This window comes from Harmonia axyridis, chromosome 1, assembly GCF_914767665.1.
Source record: "Harmonia axyridis chromosome 1, icHarAxyr1.1, whole genome shotgun sequence".
Taxonomy (NCBI): Eukaryota; Metazoa; Arthropoda; class Insecta; order Coleoptera; family Coccinellidae; genus Harmonia; species Harmonia axyridis.
Window position 1 is genome coordinate 8,007,081 of NC_059501.1, and position 19,603 is coordinate 8,026,683.

Here is a 19,603-nt window from a genome sequence, read left to right on the forward strand (position 1 = left end):
AATATGAAGGAACACATGGTACTCGTGCGATTATTTAATATATTTATTATATATTATTATTATAAAAAATTGAAGACTTCTCTTTTTGCTCAATCTTTCAAATAATTTTGAAAGGGAAGTTTTCCAGGAAATAGGAATGAAAATCAAGAAAAGATCCATTCCTGAATGATTGATATAATGAAGCAAGACCTCTAAAGCGTTTTCAATTCTATCGAGGCTATATACAACACATTGCGAAAACTTTAGTCAACATGAGGATCACTCAAACTTTTTTGGTTATTACAAATTCAATACTCCAATCTATTTTCCATCGCTATTCATTTACATATTTTCCCAGTTATAACAGATGGGAATAAAATTGTACCACTAATCTAAAGTATTCAAAATTTTTGAATATTTTTGAATGTTATTTTTTTTTCTAGGTCCAAGGGTTTGGTCCACAAATGTCTCAGCCACGCTCTAATTATGTAAGTATAAACTTTTGTATTTCATTGACCTCAGAAATGAATTGTGTTGCGAATCTGTAAATCAATTTAAACATTTTCCTCTTCAAAAACATTAGTTTTGAAACGTCATTCGTTGTTTTCCGGTGCGTTACTTACATGACCTTCTGTCCCTCCATTGGTTTTCCTCTGTCCTTCCAAGTTTTTCTCGGTCTGTCTAATTTTCCACGATTCGGTGGTGCCCATTCTGAAATCTGCTTTGATCATCTGGTACTTTCCATCCTCTACACATGATCTTACTAAATAAGTTCCTTTCTTTCAATGTGTTTCATGAGATACCTGAACATCTTTATTTCGTCTTCTGTTAGATATTCTCAAGAAAAATCTCAAAACATTAATTTTTGGTAGCTTCAAGATTCCTTTTATTGTTATTATTATTATAACATAAATGTTTAGAGCTGAAGCCTTCGATATTGAAGCTCCGAATACAAAATTAAAATATTCAAAAAAGTATGACACAAAAATGAAACATAGTGAAAAATATGGTGAAAACAAAACAGTTAGCGGATGAAATGCTTCTCAGTTGGTCGATCCTCTTTTTGAACATATTCTCGCTTGTAGCTTCCATCACATCATTCACATCAGCAGGCAAGTTCTTCAAGGAGGAGAATATTGTTATTCGAAGAGAATCATCATTTTCAGTTAAATTTAAGCTGTGTACAGCACATGGCGCAAAAAATGCCCTAGGATTAGCATCGAGTATGCGTTTTTGTAAACCAATATGTTTTCCGCGCATATTCGCCCCATTAGTAATCTTTATTCATGCTTTACAATTTAAAAACAATGTTTGCACTCGTCAATATAAAATATAGGGTAAATCTTCATATTTACATTTATAAATATTATCAAACATTATCAGACCCTTGACCTCTTACTATTTTAATATCTAAATTTGATTTCTTTTTGTATCTGGTATAATAATAATGGGTCATTCTTAAAGAATTTGTTTGTCAGTTTTGCACTCGACTAATGTGCTCTCTCATCACAGAATCAAAAGACGAAATCATCTCAGACAGTTTTGAGAAAGTTCCCATCATCATATTCGAAAAGTATTTTAGAAAAACCTTGGAAAGGTACTTACCATTTCATAAAATCTCATTTGATCACAACAAAAAACGGTTAAATAAGACACAATAACAAAAAATACAAATATTTTCAATTTTTAATTATTTTAGTATTCAAATTTTTGACTTTTAACTTGGCGAAATAAAATATCTATTATTTGGATTACGCTGCCCTTCGCTGTTATGCTCGCCACTCACGAAGCGTTTTTTCGAGCGTTTGGAAGCAGGCGTCAAGAGATTCCAGTCGGGCAGTCAAGTTTGTAGGATTTCACATATGCCTACTTATGCGTTTCGTCCCTGGCACACACACCGGACTCATCAGTGTGACTTTGGTATATTTGTGTGTGCCGTGTCACAGACGCTTGGGGAATTTATTATTATCGGGAGCCGCCGGGACTCGAACCCGGCACCTTGTCGCATCTCGGTGAGTGCGTCTACCTCTTAACGTCTAGGCTACCGAATGCTGTGTTTTATTGTTGCTATGTGGAGCTTTATGAGAAGCCGCCACATGACTCCCTCCCCAGTGACGGAGGAACGAAACTTATGCGTTTTACGAGGTCATCGGTGCAGCCGAGTGATTGCCGCCTAATCAGAGCTGCACCTCGTGGCATCGTGCGGATGGTGAATGCTGCCTATTCAGGTCCGCTTTACCGCGGCAGACCAAGGAGCACGTATTGCACGTCATGGGAATGGGCGTCTAGAGTTTCGTTGGAAATTGCAGATATATGGGAGCTACGCATCAACCTTCTGCTTTCCGGAACACATCGCTAAGACGGCCATTTCCATCACGTCGGGCTTGAGTGCTGTGACGACGGAAACACGAGGCTCGGTGTGCCATCGGCTCTAGTGTCCGATGGACACACCAGTAGACGTAACGTTGAGCGGGGCAGTGAGCCGCCTTCTGCGCTCCAACGCCGCAGCTTTCCGCCATCACGTCGGGGTCACCAATGTAGGATTTCACATATGCCTACTTATGCGTTTCGTCCCTGGTACACACACCGGACTCATCAGTGTGACTTTGGTATATTTGTGTGTGCCGTGTCACAGACGCTTGGGGAATTTATTATCATCGGGAGCCGCCGGGACTCGAACCCGGCACCTTGTCGCATCTCGGTGAGTGCGTCTACCTCTTCAACGTCTAGGCTACCGAATGCTGTGTTTTATTGTTGCTATGTGGAGCTTTATGAGAAGCCGCCACAAGTTCATTCTCTGATTTACAGTCGTGCGGTCGTGTCCCGAGCTGCCCAACTGTAAAATTATCCGAACGTTCGAACATGGGCGCTTCGTGAGTGGCCGCCTTTATAGCGCAGCAAGCAGATTTTGGTAGTTTCAGAAATTCTCCGTTACTTGTAGTATTTTTCCTACAGATGGTGTCGAAAGTGAGCCTCAGAATTTATGATTGTTTATGTTTACCATATATGCGTGTGTTAGTGATAATCGAAGAAATGGTGCCCTCCGTCCGGTGCAGGTGGCCCATAAAGAAATCCCGTACCGACAAAGGGATGATTATTTATGATTCATTTACTCATAAAGAATCTTATAATAGAAATCTGGCTATTTCATACCGATTGCGACGTTCAGAAACTTGCATAAATTGCAAGAAGTAAGTTGGAAAAAAAATGTTAAAAAAATTTGAAAAAATCTTTTTCAAAAACCTTCGGTACTTCGGTTCTTCATGCGGTCTACAATAGGATTTGGCGCCTTTTGAAATCATATTTTTCAATTCCAAATCTTCTTGTCAAATTTATCAAAAGACGTTTTGTTGATTTCATCAAAAAACGTCCTGCATTGTTTGAAAGTACGACGCTCTATTTATATGACTATAGTGAAGAGACAACGTAGCTCTTGAAGGTGCAAAAAGTCAACTGACTTCGTGTCCCTACAATTTGGTGCCCCGGCAAAATGACCGGTATGCCGCTCCTGGCGGCGGCCCTGATCCGTTGAGTATATTAAGTTAATGATTCATATTTCATGAATTCAAGAACACAATAATTGACGATCATTATATTGAGTTCATTTTCTTTTAGGTAATAAAACTGCATTTCCCACTACCACGAGTAAGTTAATTTTGATTCATTCATTAAAATATAGGTAGGCTATTGTCAGGGATGGCGTAAGGGGTGAACCATTTGAGGAGCGGCAATTCGACCTAGTTTGCTGGCTGCCTTTTCATATTGCATCCTTTATTCTCAACAACATCATAAGATTATTCCTCTCCGCTGCGTATGTCAACATTGCCTCCAATAAAAATCTCCAAACCGCCTTCGCTAAGCTTACTGTGTAATAAATAGCACATTGCACCTCAACCAATATAAACAGCATTCCCTATTAGCCTCAATGAAAGAGGGATAAATTATTATGTAAAGAGTGTTTGTTTTAGAGCTAAAGAACTTTCAATTGCAATAAAACAACGATGGATTATTTGATTGACATGAATTTCATTTATCCGCAAGATAATCTTGTGGCATTACATTTTAAATATGATTTCTGGCATATGACCGCCACGGCTGGCTCGGATGTAGTCCAATCTGGACGTCCAATTTTGATGACTTTTTCCAACATTTGTGGCCGTTTATCGGCAATAACACGGCGAATATTGTCTTCCAAATAGTCAAGGGTTTGTTGCTTATCCGCATAGACCAATGACTTTACATAGCCCCACAGAAAGTAGATCTTTGAGGCCAATTCACAGGTCCAAAACGTGAAATTAGGGTTTCACCAAACGTGTCTTTCAATAAATCGATTGTGGCACTAGCTGTGTGACATGTTGCGCCGTCTTGTTGGAACCACAGCTCCTGGACATCATGGTTGATCAATTCAGGAAGGAAAAAGTTAGTATTCATGGATCTATACCGATCACCATTGACTGTAACGTTCTGGCCATAATCGTTTTTGAAGAAGTACGGACCAATGATTCCACCAGCCCATAAAGCGCACCAAACAGTCAGTTTTTCTGGATGTAACGGTGTTTCGACATTCACTTGAAGATTAGCTTCACTTCAAATGCAGTTTTGTTTGTTGACGTAGCCATTCAACCAGAAGTGCGCTTCATCGCTAAACAAAATAAAATGGACGTAGTGCGCGATACGTATTCCGCACAGAACCATTATTTTCGAAATAAAATTGCACTATTTGCAAGCGTTTTTCAGGTGTGAGTCTATTCATGATGAATTGCCAAACCACTTGACAGCTGTTAAATCGGTCGCCATATTGAACAGTAATGCCAACTTAAAGTTATATACCTCGAAAAAAACACCCGTTATTTCACAAAGACGAAAAACAACACTACCTTCGCTTTAATTATAGAATAGAATTCTATTCTATTAAGTTTTCTTAAATTTCGTGAAAGTATTCACAAATGAGCACTGATTTGGTTAAAACAGTTCAGCAATTTATAAACACCTTTGAAACGTGTATCCTTCCATGATTAAATGGCATAACCTGCACAAATAAAAAAGAAATGTAAAAAATACACACTGTTCCCATTATAACCATTTTAAATTTTATGATTTCTTTTGAAAAACTCTTTATATCAAGATTTGTCAATCTAGAAATCCTGCTTTCGTTGATGTGCGTACAGTGCATCCCATTTTGGGTGAGACAGCCAGGTTTCTCGCTTGTTATTTAAGATAGAGCCTTGCGGTTTTCACGTTCCTGTCCTACTTTTTCGTGAAACTCAAGTTGGTCTAATCAGATTCTGTATAACCGTTTCCGTTCAAAAGATACAGGGTGATTTTGAAAATTGATACTTTTCGGACCCCTTCTTTATCTCCGAAATTATTAGAAATAATGCTGAGCTGAAAACTACGTCTGAATCAGAATTCTGCGTAGAATCCAGTGGCGTACTCAATATTTTTTTTCGGGGTATGGTTTTGAAGATTCAACACAAACCTATATTTTTTTTAATGGAATACCCTATATATCATTACTTCGTTGAATTCGTTATTTTTTTCCCTTCAAAATGATATATGATACTATGAAGGTAGGATGTTCAGAAATGTTAAAAAAACACTAAAACGTCAAATAATGATGATTTTTTTGTAAATGGGCTATGAATTTTCTATGTTTCAATAAGAGGATTATTACTTTCGATTTTTAAAAGTAGTAGGTCATTGATGACACAAACATCCTTGTTGTAATTATGGCTACTATGCATTTGGGAGCATTGTTTTATCAAGTAGGCATTGGAGGGAAAAAACCAATCTGATCTAGCTTTCATCGCTATAAATTATTGTTATCATTATTGATTCTTCTTTTCTATGGGAAATCCATTGCCCATTAACAAAAATCATCATTATTTGATGTTTTAGTGTTTTTTTAAATTTTCTGAACATCCCACCTACATGGTCTCATATATCATTTTGAAGGGAAAAAAATAACGAATTCAACGAAGTAATGATACACATAGTGTTCCATTTAAAAAAACATAAGTTTGTGTTGAATCTTCTAAACCATACCCCGAAAAAAAATAATGAGTACGCCACTGGATTCTACGCAAAATTCTGATTCAGAAGTAGTTTTTACCTCAGCATTATTTCTAATAACTTCAGAGATAAAGAAGGCGTCCGAAAAGTATCAACTTCCAAAATCACCCTGTATCTTTTGAACGGAAACAGTTATGCACAATCTGATTAGACCAACTTGAGTTTCACGAAAAAGTAGGACAGGAACGTGAAAACCGCAAGGCTCTATCTTGAATAACAAGCGAGAAACCTGGCTGTCTCGCCCAAAATGGGATGCACTGTACAGTGAACTACCTTCGAAATTTTGTATTTCTTGTTTCAGTTGAGTCTAATTGAAATGATTGCGAGCGGGGAGATAAATTGAAACGATTATTTTTTTCCTTTATCATATGAACCATTTTTTTTAGTTCGGACCGGAACGTTCATCATCAAGAGTTGATTACTTTTGTGGAGACGTAAGTATAAATTTTTTATTATTACTTTAAATATTGATTCAGCGAACACACAAATCAGATAAAGATATGGTATTTCGAGCGTTTTAAATGAAAATGATCCACAGGGTGCTTATAGTAAATTCTTAACATTATTAAAAGAATACATAAAGCTGTCAACCTACTTCAAACGTGTCAAAAATAATCAAAAATTTAAAAAAATCCAACCATGGATTACTAAAGGGCTAATCACGTCTATTAAACAAAGGGACAAGATGAAAAAACTTTTTAGGAGGTATCCTACACATTGAATTCATTAATCAAAACTACCAAGGACTCATATTATAAAGAAAAAAATGCATTAGCTGGTAATGATCTGAAAAAAGTTTGGGCAACAATAAATCAAATAGGTGGCAGAAAGAAAGCAAGTAAGGGTGCTCCCAAAAAATCAATATTGACGACAAAATTGTGGAAGATGCAAAAGGCAAAGCGGATGGGTTCAATGAATTTTTTTCAAGCATAGGCAGTCAAATGGTTGAAGATATTAAGAAAAGAGCTAAAGGGAGAAATGAAAGACTTTGGGATTCAAATAAACCAAAATTTTGCTCTGCATCATCTTCTTTTTACATCAAACCAACGACAGTTAAAGAGATAATCAATCTCATAGCTACATTGAAAAACAATTCGGCTCCCGGACCTGATGGTATAGCAGCTACGCTGATCAAAAAAATACACGCATTTATATCAAGTCCATTAGTTCACATTATAAACATCGTCTTTTCAACCGGCAAAATACCATCGGAATGGAAGGAATCCTATGTTTCTCCCATTTTCAAATCAGGTGATCGAACCAAAATGTAAAACTATCGTCCGATATCTGTTATTACTAACTTTGCTAAGATATTTGAAAAATGTTTGAAAGAAAGATTAACAAATTACATGGAACGTTTTGGTTTAATCAGCGCTAGACAGTATGGTTTTAGAGAGGGTTTGTCAACAGCAGATGCCATCGAGGAGCTCACGAACAATATTAGGTGCGCCTTAAATGATGGAGAGAAGGTTTTGGCTGTGTTTTTGGACTTAGCCAAGGCATTCGACACAGTAACGCATGATTTGTTACTCGAACGTTTGGAAAACTGTGGATTCAGAGGTTCTAGTCATACATTATTTGAGGACTATTTAAAAAATAGAAAACAGTATGTGAAAATTGACGATAAACTCAGCAAGCCAATCTTTGTAAATACTGGTATACCGCAGGGAACAGTTCTGGGGCCATTACTGTTTCTTATATTTATAAATCAACTCTCCTCGATTCCAAACCTGGACATAGTTTCTTATGCTGATCACTCAGTGATTACTTTTAGAGGTAAAACATGGGAGGAAGCACGCAAGGCGGCTGAAGGGGGTTTGAGATTTGTTGACTCTTGGTTAACGGAAAGCTGTCTTAGTCTGAATGTGGCGAAAACAAAATTCTTAACTTTTTCCCTCACAGTGAGTACCCAACCAGATGACCACCTTCTAACTATCCATACAACCCACTGCATCAATAATTCTAGTTGCAACTGTCCTTGTATAGAAAAAGTAGATCATATTAAATACCTGGGCATCTTCATCGATCAACACCTTAGGTAGGATAGGCATATCACCTATCTGGTGGAAAGACTCAAGGGTATGTTTCATACTTTCTACAATTTGAGATATGTTCTTCCGTTGGCTGGAATTATTAGAATTTATGAATCAATAGTGGTATCAATTTTGAGATATGGAGTCGTGATATGGGGAAGTGTTGTGAATAGTCATTTAAAAAGATTAGAAATCACACAAAACACCGTGTTGAAGATTATACGTAAGGTAGGAAGAAGATATAACACCAATAAATTGTATTCTGAAATCGGACAACTTAATATTCGGCAAATATACATTTACGAGAACATCTTGAATCAGATTAAGAGGGAGAAGACAAAGATTAAACATCCTTACCCAACTAGATATGCTAGCAATCAAGCAATTATATTGCCACACTTTAAGAAAACACATGTTCTACACAGTTCACTTTATCATGGTCCTAAGCTCTACAGCCATCTACCCATATATTTGAAAAGCAACATCAATAAGAGGAGCAGGAAGTATAGAAGTGAGCTCAAGAGATACGTAATGGAGAATTGAGTCAAATTGTGTGGCATCCTCTGTGGGGGGTGATGGTCTGTATTTTTCACTTTTCGCTTTTGACTTGTTGTGAGAAAATTCCTGGCCATGTCGAAGTTTACACTGAAAAGGAGATAATCCTAATGAGCACACTTTGTTATTAGACTTATTTCACCTCTGGCGTCATCTCGGATAATGGTTATTATGATATTGTTGTGTAAATATATGAATGTACAGAGAAGTAATGTATCGAATTTTATTCATGAAAATATTGAGGGCTCTATTGACATACAAGCTTGCTTAGGTCATAGAGTTTCTCATATTTTTACCTGTGTTTTGAACATGTATTTTTGGGATGAATAAATTTATTATATTATTATTATTATTCCCATCTCTGATTTAGAGAGGTGTATTAAGTATAAATTTATTGTGAAATAGAAACTTTTGATATTCAATTCAACATTTAATTTTTAACCCACAATAGATAATATCATTATTTGTTTCAGTTTCCGCAAGACTATGGAATGACACTAAATGTAAGTATATTTCCTCGTTTTATCAATCTCATTTCAATTCAGTGTTTTCTTTATCAAAGGTAATACCACGAGTGCTTCAAAAATTATCATAAGTAATTGCACAAGTGCATCAAAATTACCGATAATTTTGCATGACATAATTACCGATAATTTTTGTTGTCATAAAAACTGCATGAGTTCATTTTCATTTTTGAAGAAAATTTTCTCCAAAAATTAAAATGACCGAATGCAGTTTTTCAAAGAAAACACGCTGGAATGCGAAATTATCCGGTCATTTTGATGCACGAGTGTAATTCGGGGGAATATTTCCCGAATAAACTGTTACATTACTTGTCAAACTGATTTAGAATGGAATTGCCATAGATTGGAACTGTTTAAGATGCATAGAAATTATGCATCTATGAACAGAACAATTATCGCAGTGCTGTTTCGCTTCCTACAATGCAATTATCGCTGTAATTTTCGATAATTGTTCTCCAGATACATAGAATTTTTGACAGGAGGGAAATATTCGCTGTAATTTTCGATAATTGTTCTCCATATACATGGAATTTTTGACAGGAGGGAAATATTCGATAACATCTCTTCTTTTCCCCGAAAACTTGTTTAATTGGCAAAAATATGAAAACAAACCGATTGATAACATCACGAGTCCGTCAGGTCGAGTGATTTCATCTAAATTCGGTTTGATTGAATGTTTTTGCCTCAAATAAACAGGAAGATACCGTCCAAATCGGACAGGTAGTTTTGACGAAAATGACTTTTGTCTTATTTTTAGTGGTGCTTTAATTTTTTGGGAAAGTGTAGTCATTTTTATTTTTTTTTCTAGAAAAGGCACCCAAGAAGAAGAGAAACTGCTCCTGATAGACTATTGGTGAGCATATTTTGATCATTGTTCTTCTTAGATTCATGTTGACCCATTTGAATACAATTTTATGAATACCCAGTATAATAATAAAGGTCTTTATTTTGACATAAGTCCAGTACGTATTACTGCGGGGGTCACGAAACATTGATTTTGATAATTATCAAGATCATATCATGACTGTGAAAATGCAATTCGCTCTCAATTGGACCAATTTAAACATATAAATTAACAATTGATCGATCGAACAATTAAGTTCTTGTTTTCAATGTAATTCAAGTTGAAAAAACACTCTCACATAGGAATATGGTGGCAAAGGTATTTTTATTGATGTTCTATTAGCTTTAATAGGATATTCGGCTCTAGATTTTCCAGAAAATGTGCAAAGATCATCATTTTGAAATTGTATACTGTAAGTCCAGAAGTACATAATACATTAATTACTTGACTTAAAATTGAAAAACTACCACTTGACTTGAACTTGAGTTGATGTCAAGTCAAGCTCAAGCTACTTGAGCTTGAGCTTGAACCAAGTAGTTCAAATAACAAGCCAAGCCGTGAATCCCTAGGGGGTAATTATCCCTATTATCCCCTATAGATCCGCCCTTGACTGCATTTTGCCCTATATTATAAAAGTAATAATATACAGGGTGGCCATTTGAAAACGAAACAGACGAGATTACAGACGAAATAAAGTTTTTCGATAGAAATGCTCGGACAGGTCGATTTCTGTTTCGAGGGGGATAACTTAAGATGTAGGTTACAGACGCATAGCGCTTCAACCCTTGCTGCTACAACCCCCACCCCCAATTTTTGAATAGGGAAGATGGGGTGAGTGATACCTCAATTTAAAGGTATTTTATACTGATTTCAGCACAGTAATTGTTTTTTCATTTTATGCATTAGTTCTCGAAATATTCATGCGTTAGTTAGTTAGGAAGGAAGCCACAGTCATGGTTGTTCTGAAGCTCAAAATGTCGATTTTTCACAAAACACTACAAGTGCCATGAAAACACTACTTCATTTTCAAATACTTAGTTAAGAATATTTCGAGAACTAATGCATAAAATGAAAAAACAATTACTGTGCTTAAATCAGTATAAAAATACCTTTCGAATGAGGTATCACTCACCCCATCTTCCCTATTCAAAATTTGGGGGTGAGGGTTGTAGTAGCAAGGGTTGAAGCGCTATATCTTAAGTTGTTCCCCTCGAAACAGAAATCGACCTGTCCGAGCATTTCTATCGAAAAACTTTATTTCGTCTGTAATCTCGTCTGTTTCGTTTTCAAATGGCCACCCTGTATAATATTCAATATATAATATAATTCTAAAACTCAACATGCTTTGACAGTATATCAATCAATCAAAATGCTAAAACTGACTATAATTTGCTGCGTAAGTATTCAAAATTACATTACCACAAAAATCTCATCAATATGTCAGATAATAAAAATAAAACGGTTTGGAAAATTGTGAATCTCAAATTTGAGATGGACTGATCATATATATCATGTATGTAGGAAATTAAGCTAGTCCTTCTATGCTATTCGGCAGATAAGGGACTCCCCCTTGAATCCATTATAAATACTTATTACAGCTTATGTTAATTCCATATTGCCATAATAAGGGGAAATTCTGTGGATTTTAGTAGAGTATTCCTTTCCCAGAAACGTATCATTAAAATGATTTTCCGAGTTGGTCATCGTGAACACTGTAAACCTTTATTTGTTGCCAATAGTATTTTGACTGTGCCTTCTATATTTATGTATAAAAGCTTATTATATGTGAGGGACAACAAATCTGCTTTTAACAAGTTGTGTAATCTCCATTGTTACTCTACAAGAAGTACCGAAACTCTGTTTTTACCTGTTCACAGAACAAGGAAATTTGAAACATCTTCATTTCATCAGTGTATCAAGCTTTACAATCACTTGCCCGATTCTGTGAAAGTAATGAATACATTAAATTTTAGGAAAATAGTTGAATCGCTGATGATTAGAGAGGCATATTATAGTGTTAAGGAGTATTTAGATGACAGAAATCTGTTGTAGTGAGTTTGTAAATTTGTATTCCTATACCCTACATTGGGTCCAACAGGATCAATAAATTTTTATTATTATCTACTCTATTACTTATTTTTTTATCTCATATGATTATTTTTATTTTTCAGGATTTCAGTAATGACATGGAACGTAATAGGGTATGTAAATAATTTTTCTCACAATCAGTAGGAAATCTATGGATTTCTAAATTTCAAAGCAATCGGAAAACGAATCATTACATACTTCATACTTTCCTGGCTGGCAAGAAACCATTTTTCTGACTAGCAAATGTCACTTTACCAGCTAGCATTTATAACCTTAAAACATTTTCACCTAACTTATCCATGAACATAGATTTTGTCAGATCTAATCTATGATTGAATCAACCAACTTTTCATATTTGCTAGCAACGAACTCTCAATTTGCTTGAAAATAGTTCTTAATAATGAAAATCAATGCAAGTAATAATTCTAATCAAAACCTGATTATTGAAGGGACATATTGTGCGTTTTAGGGCCCACATTAATAGAAATTTTTTCCGTAAAATGATTTGAGAAATCTGTCATTTTCGTTTGTACTTCCAATTTAGGAACAGTCTGTATAGAGGTACTAAAAAAAACACTGTTGACACTATCACACGTATTGATTACTAAAATCACTATGTTGTCAAATTTTTTCAATGTTCATAAAATAAACGAAAACATACGTGTAAACACCGGTAACCTAACTAATAATCTTGTTCGACGTTGCCATTTCATCTTGTTCCCGGATTTAACACGTTCACTGCGCACATAGATTGAAATGGTCAGAATCTAAAGAGATTCTGCCCATGTTACAGTCCATGATTTCTGTGCTGCACATGCCCCTGGGGATACCTGTGTAATTTTTTTTCGGGCTCTATCTAACGAAGGGGTAATCTAATATTCAAGGTACCAACTGTTGGAAATCATTCTGGAAGTAGTAATCTACCTAAGGACTCAACCGCACTTGACTCCGGTGTCTTGGTGCCGGAAATTCAATTCACTCATTTATTTGGTATTAGTTCGACTAGGCAGTATGAAACAAACATTGAGTCATTTTGTTCGTTTTTCAAGTATTTTTGTATAATGAACATTAATAAACATTGTCAGTCAGACTATCAAAATGGTTTATAGGTAGTTTTTGTATTATTAAGAGACATATTATTGTCATATTTTTTTTAGAGAACCGAATTATGAATGTGCAGTATTGAATCAACTTAAGCAGAATCCAGGTTGCCCTGGACAATACGAACAGAAATAAATTACCCGGCGAACTTCTCAGTATGAACAAGAATCAACACGTTTGGCACATGCCCCGGAAGGCATGCCGCATCAGACTAATGAAACATTAGTTGTGTGCGGCACGTATCCCCGGGGGCATGTGTTGTGATAAATATTCGAATAAGTATATTTTTCGAATGGAAATCAATTGCTATTTGCATCGTTCAAATTGGCAAAAAACAACTCATTTATGGCTTTCGCACTGGAACAATCCACTCATGCTTTTGGTGCCGCACTTACTTTAAGACTCGACACATGCCCCCAGGAATACGTGCCGCAGTGAACGTGTTAAGTTTAGAAGGCTAGGGTTTCAGGTACTTGCTATTATAGTAACTAATAATTATATTCCAACAAATAGGACAATCAACCAGCTCCACAAGATACAGCATCTAGCCCTTCCAATACACAGTCTAACACTGTGCATACAAGTGGAAACCCACCCCCGAAGGAAACATCAGGCACAGGTACCACGCAATCAGGATCATCAAGTGCCCCTCAAACAGGAGGTACATCACCCAGGGGAGCGTCTAGCGGAGGCTCCACACAGACAGGAAGAGGTAGCGGAAGTGGCTCACGAATAGGAACTTTCAGCCCTCAGCAGAGTTCTTCACAAAGAGGCAGACGCACTCAACGGAGAACAACCCCTCGCGAAACTGACAATTCTAGCGAAACTGACTCACAACCAGAACAGCCCAGTGTCGCACCAAGAAGATCTCCCAGATTAGAAGCTCTACAGCAAGCCACGCCAGACAGATCACCTAGGAGAGTGACTAGAAGTAGTAGTAGTAGGCTTGAGGGAACTGGCTCGCAAACACAAAGTCAGGGCGACAGTGCTTCCGAACCGAATACACAAACATCTACCGGAACTTCTTCAGTTTCTGGCACATCTGGCGCCGAATCTTCTGGAGTGATCACACAAAGTCAGGGCGACAGTGCTTCCGAACAGAATACACAAACATCTACCGGAGCTTCTTCAGTTTCTGGCACATCTGGCGCCGAATCTTCTGGAGTGATCACACAAAGTCAGGGCGACAGCACTTCCCAACCGAATACACAAACATCTACCGGAACTTCTTCAGTTTCTGGCACATCTGGCGCCGAATCTTCTGGAGTGATCACACAAAGTCAGGGCGACAGTGCTTCCGAACAGAATACACAAACATCTACCGGAGCTTCTTCAGTTTCTGGCACATCTGGCGCCGAATCTTCTGGAGTGATCACACAAAGTCAGGGCGACAGCACTTCCCAACCGAATACACAAACATCTACCGGAACTTCTTCAGTATCTGGCACATCTGGCGCCGAATCTTCTGGAGTGATCACACAAAGTCAGGGCGACAGCACTTCCCAACCGAATACACAAACATTTACCGGAACTTCTTCAGTATCTGGCACATCTGGCGCCGAATCTTCTGGAGTGATCACACGAAGTCAGGGCGACAGTTCTTCCGAACCGAATACACAAACATCTACCGGAACTTCTTCAGTATCTGGCACATCTGGCGCCGAATCTTCTGGAGTGATCACACGAAGTCAGGGCGACAGTGCTTCCGAACCGAATACACAAACATCTACCGGAACTTCTTCAGTATCTGGCACATCTGGCGCCGAATCTTCTGGAGTGATCACACGAAGTCAGGGCGACAGTGCTTCCGAACCGAATACACAAACATCTACCGGAACTTCTTCAGTATCTGGCACATCTGGCGCCGAATCTTCTAGAGTGATCACTTCATTGTCAATAATACCTACTGCATCAGGTAGCGCACCGCTCTCCTCACCACTAAAAAGGAGAACAGCTGAAACTGCGGTGAGTTTATTGCATCTCGTTTTGTGGTTATGCCAAAACATGCACTGAGAGAAATCAATATTTTTATTAATAAAGCACTTATTTGGAGGTTATTTATTCACAACTATTACAGCAGATTTATATTTAATATATTCATTAATAGTTAAATAATGCATTCAAAAAAGTTTATTAATAGAGAATAAAATATTTGTTTACAAGGTATTTGATAATATTTAATATACATATTTCGGTTATGAATAATTTATATGAACTTACGTTATCACCACAAATAACATAAAATCATTATCAACAAATTTTCAACTGTACCTGCTTAGTTATTAGTGATGTTGGCAGAACAGTGGTTAGGGGGAACAGATGCGATCAAGAGGACTAGGGTTCAACTTCGGATACTCTCAATATGAACTCTAAAAAACTCTCAACTCTCAAACCCTAACAATCCGATAGTAGAAACAACCAAAATAATTATCTAACAAATACGTAAACCATTACTGAATAGAATTTTTTTTTTATTCAGCATGGATACATATTACATATAAATAAGGTTTATTAATTATTACTCAATGATATATTAACCTCAACTATATTTATTTCCTTCAAATGGATATTACTTCAGCATTATTAATATAAGTTATGCGTAAATAAATGAAGTGTAATAATAATTGATGATTATTGGTGGGATTTCAAATAAATTATTTATTTCCATGAAACTAATATTTGTTTGTCCATACTCCATCTATCCAATAAATGATTTATTAACTGTAATGCATTTTCGATAATATCAAATAAACATTTCTCTCAGTGTGTGTTGTGAAGTCCCAGTATTATCTTGGGTGTTTTTTAAGAGTTCAATAATAATAATACAAGACAGAAATATTTAAGGAATGCATTTCTAATAACCATAATCTATTAGATAATTTCATGGCATTTATTTTTTTAAAATGATTTCCAGCAAGTCCATTGAGGCTACGAGTCACATAGTCCATTTGATCAGTCCAATTTTCCAATAAATCTGGTCGTATGACTTCAATATCGGTTTTCAGTTTGTCAGCATAAGCCCCATAAAATGTAATCGATATGCGTTAAGTCGAACGAACGAGGGGACTAGTTAATAGAACCATTTCTGGAAATAAAGTTGTCTATAAATTGATTTTGCAATAAATTCATAGTTGGTGCGCTGTATGGCAAGTTGCGCCATCTTGTTGGAACCAAATGCCGTCTATGTTTAGCTGATTCATTTTTAAGAACAAAAAATCAGTCAGCGTGGCCCGATAGCTCTCACCTTTTTGCCGTAACTGCAGCTCATTTCTCATTTCCAAAGAAATGAGGATCTATTATGCCGCTATCGTGTAAACCTTACCAAACAGTCAATTTCAATGGATATAATGGTGATTCGTTGATTGACTTTTAACTTCATTTACGCGTACGGCAATTTTGCTTATTGATGAAGCCATTTAACCAAAAATGAGCTTCATCACAAAACACAATTTTTCAGTAAAAATGCTCATTTTCGACCAGCCTCAAATTAGCCCAATCAGCAAAAATGTGACGTAAATTATGGTACTTTAATTCTTGCACGAACTGTAATTTATAGGCATGTAAGCTAAGATTATTATGTAAAATTTTCCACGTAGTCGAGGGACAAGGGCCATCCAGTTAAAAACAGCGATGTAGATATCGACATTTCGGCGTCTTCTTCATCACTTCGCGCTACAGCAGCAATATTTTTTCCTCATCTCGTGAAATACTCGTTCATGACTCTTCCTTCTATTCTTTGGCCATCCTGGGCTTTACATACTTACTGCTTTCAAACCATAAGGTAATTTCTTCAAATTGAAGTAAATGGCATATATTATGTTGAACAGCAGAAAAGCATTCTGTTTCAGGGTTTAATATTATTTCGTATTTTATAAGAGCGGCAGTTGTTGAAAATATTTATTTTCATAAGTTTCATCTGTCGAAAAAAGACTCAGTTTTGAATATAACTTGTTTAATCGATTACTCAATTAGTTCTTTTTGATTTGTGATATGGTCTCGTATAATATGTTATTTCTTTCATAGGACGACTTGTTAAGAAAAAGGATGAAGGATAATATCAGTTCACAAGCTGGACCTAGTAATCCTGTAGTAAGTTATCAAAAATTTATAATCATCGAAAACCAAGAATAGTTGTCTTTGAAATATGCTCAGATTTAACACTCAAAATATCTTTATTTCATGTCTTTTTTATATTCGTTTCACTTGAAACCGAGCTTGAAATATTTGAATCGATAAAAACACTGTTTTCTGAAAATACAGTGATAAAGCATCCCCATTAACTACTCAGCCAACTTTAATAGATCATTTCAATTTTTCAGGATATAAACATGGAAGAGGAAGATGAATTAATGGAAATTGTAGTCGAAGATACAAGTCAGGTAGGTTGTTAAATATTTTCTATTATTATTCTGTAGTGAATTTAACTCTTGGACATAAGTAGTAACATAAAATAATTATAGGAGCAAGAAAGTGAAGGAATTTCAAATGAACCGGGAACAGCACAAGTAGTAAGTATCCAATTTGAATTTTACTAGGTCTTTAACATTTTTTTCACGAGAATCAACGTTCTTGTATTTATTATCATTTTACTTTTGCTTTTATTTTTTTTTAAGTGAAGAAATAAATATTACATATTTCGTTATTTCTGATGAGCCCAGAGTTTAGTTTATAAATTTCCTCTTCAATTATACATAGTGCGACAGAAAAGTTTTGAGAAATGACACTAACAGCTTTACATTTACGTTAGAGTTATTCCCCAGGAATAATTGTCATCATTATGGTTTCCTGTTTTAATCTACTATGTTTCATTTGAATTGTTCATGAATGAAGTGAAGTTCTTTGGAATTCTTCTTCTTCCTCCTCAGAAATTCACTCCTGAATGAAAGCCTCCTCCATCTCTTCCACATTTGTCTATCTCTGGCCTGACTCGGCCAGTTTCTACCTGCCATCTCTAGGATATCGTCCACCCATTTTCTTTGTGATTTTGTTGAAATAAATACATTGTTGATATGAACTCATGCTATTGATTAGTTCAGTTACCTTATGCAACATTGACAGTAGTTGTTTCGATGTCAATTAAGTTGTTGAAATAAAATATTGTGTTCAGTTTATCACTCTTTAAACTTCGTACTAATATAATAACCACAGGTTATGGACCCAGCGCGCTTCTACTGCGTACTGATATAATTACTTAGGATTTGCCTCTACTTCTCTGAGTTTCACGAGGTCTCCGTTGTAATGGTCTTAGTGTCCATCTGTTGCTATCCTGTCTGACTACGTGACCAGCTCATCTCTACTTCTTGAACGTTATTTCCCCATGATATCCCTGATTTTGGCTGAGCATGACGCGTTTCATTGACCTTTGTGTTACTCTCAGTTTACTTGCATTTTCAACTATATCCCCTATATGGCAGATGATTTCGAATCCACGAAGTGGACTGACGCTGGAGTATTCAGGGCTGGCACCAAATGCACACTATGGCTACAGCACTGTCTATATCCAAGTGTTTCTCAGGCAGAGATACTTGTAATCAGTGACTGCTCGTCAGGGTCGGCAGGGTCGGCCGGGCCGACCCAAAAATTATCGGGAAATAGAAAATAATTCTAGATATTCAATTCATTCAAACTCAATCGGAGTTATCGATTTCGATATCCAAATTCCCTCGGTAATGAATATTTCCACTCAGAACAGGAAAATATAACTTATACCGGCCAATATTTTCTTTCGGACCCACCTAATATTCGATTTCCAAAGCATCCAGCGTTGTTATACCCTTTCATAAATTGTAACAAACCACAATCGTAAATGGTTACTTTTCGTAACATCCCCCAAACAGGTTATTCCAGAATTGTACGTAACACCGTAACATTAGGTCTGAAATGTAACACAAATGTTACAATTATACAATTGCAACTCCTGGAATGTCACTGAAAGCATCTCATCACGTTAGGTCGGCCAAGAGCCGATGGCGGAACCAGCGCTACCGAGAGCGCTACGTAAAGGAAAAGATACTACGACATACGCCCAGAATACGACCACTCAGTAGAACGGCACAACAACTCGATGTAAGGTCGCTTCCCAATACACAGGGTCGGCTGGCCGGTTATCCTATTGCAGAGCGTCAAGCAGCAACTTTTCACAGTTTATTTCAAATATTTGATAATTAAATGAATGGTTAATTTATGTATTTATTTATATTTTTATTAAATTATGAGACATTATGTCTTAATCAGAAAAGAACTTATTTATGCCGTTCGATAGTAGCTATTGATTTTCAGATCATGAAAATATAATTAATATATTCAAATGAATGGTTAATTATGGGATATTACGTCTTAATCAGAAAATAACTTATTTATGCCGTTCGATAGTAGTTAGGTATTGATTTTCTGATCATGAAAATATA

The 19,603-nt window shown here is 36.3% G+C and overlaps 1 protein-coding gene across 50 annotated transcripts in view; it reads left to right on the forward strand.

Annotated features, from left to right (window-relative positions):
• LOC123688812 overlaps positions 1–19,603 on the forward strand; it is a 155,937-nt gene that overhangs the window by 47,039 nt on the left and 89,295 nt on the right. For 40 of the 50 annotated variants that reach the window (XM_045627497.1, XM_045627484.1, XM_045627530.1 and 37 more), the window contains 10 exons: positions 423–467; positions 3,595–3,624; positions 6,438–6,485; positions 9,113–9,142; positions 9,972–10,016; positions 12,179–12,208; positions 13,710–15,161; positions 17,220–17,285; positions 17,516–17,575; positions 17,657–17,704. In XM_045627497.1, coding sequence (XP_045483453.1) covers positions 423–467; positions 3,595–3,624; positions 6,438–6,485; positions 9,113–9,142; positions 9,972–10,016; positions 12,179–12,208; positions 13,710–15,161; positions 17,220–17,285; positions 17,516–17,575; positions 17,657–17,704 — 1,854 coding nt within the window. Of the gene's footprint in view, positions 1–422; positions 468–3,594; positions 3,625–6,437; positions 6,486–6,984; positions 6,988–9,112; positions 9,143–9,971; positions 10,017–12,178; positions 12,209–13,709; positions 15,162–17,219; positions 17,286–17,515; positions 17,576–17,656; positions 17,705–19,603 lie in introns of all 50 variants that reach the window. The other 10 variants (XM_045627503.1, XM_045627519.1, XM_045627532.1 and 7 more) reach the window with 5 other exon arrangements.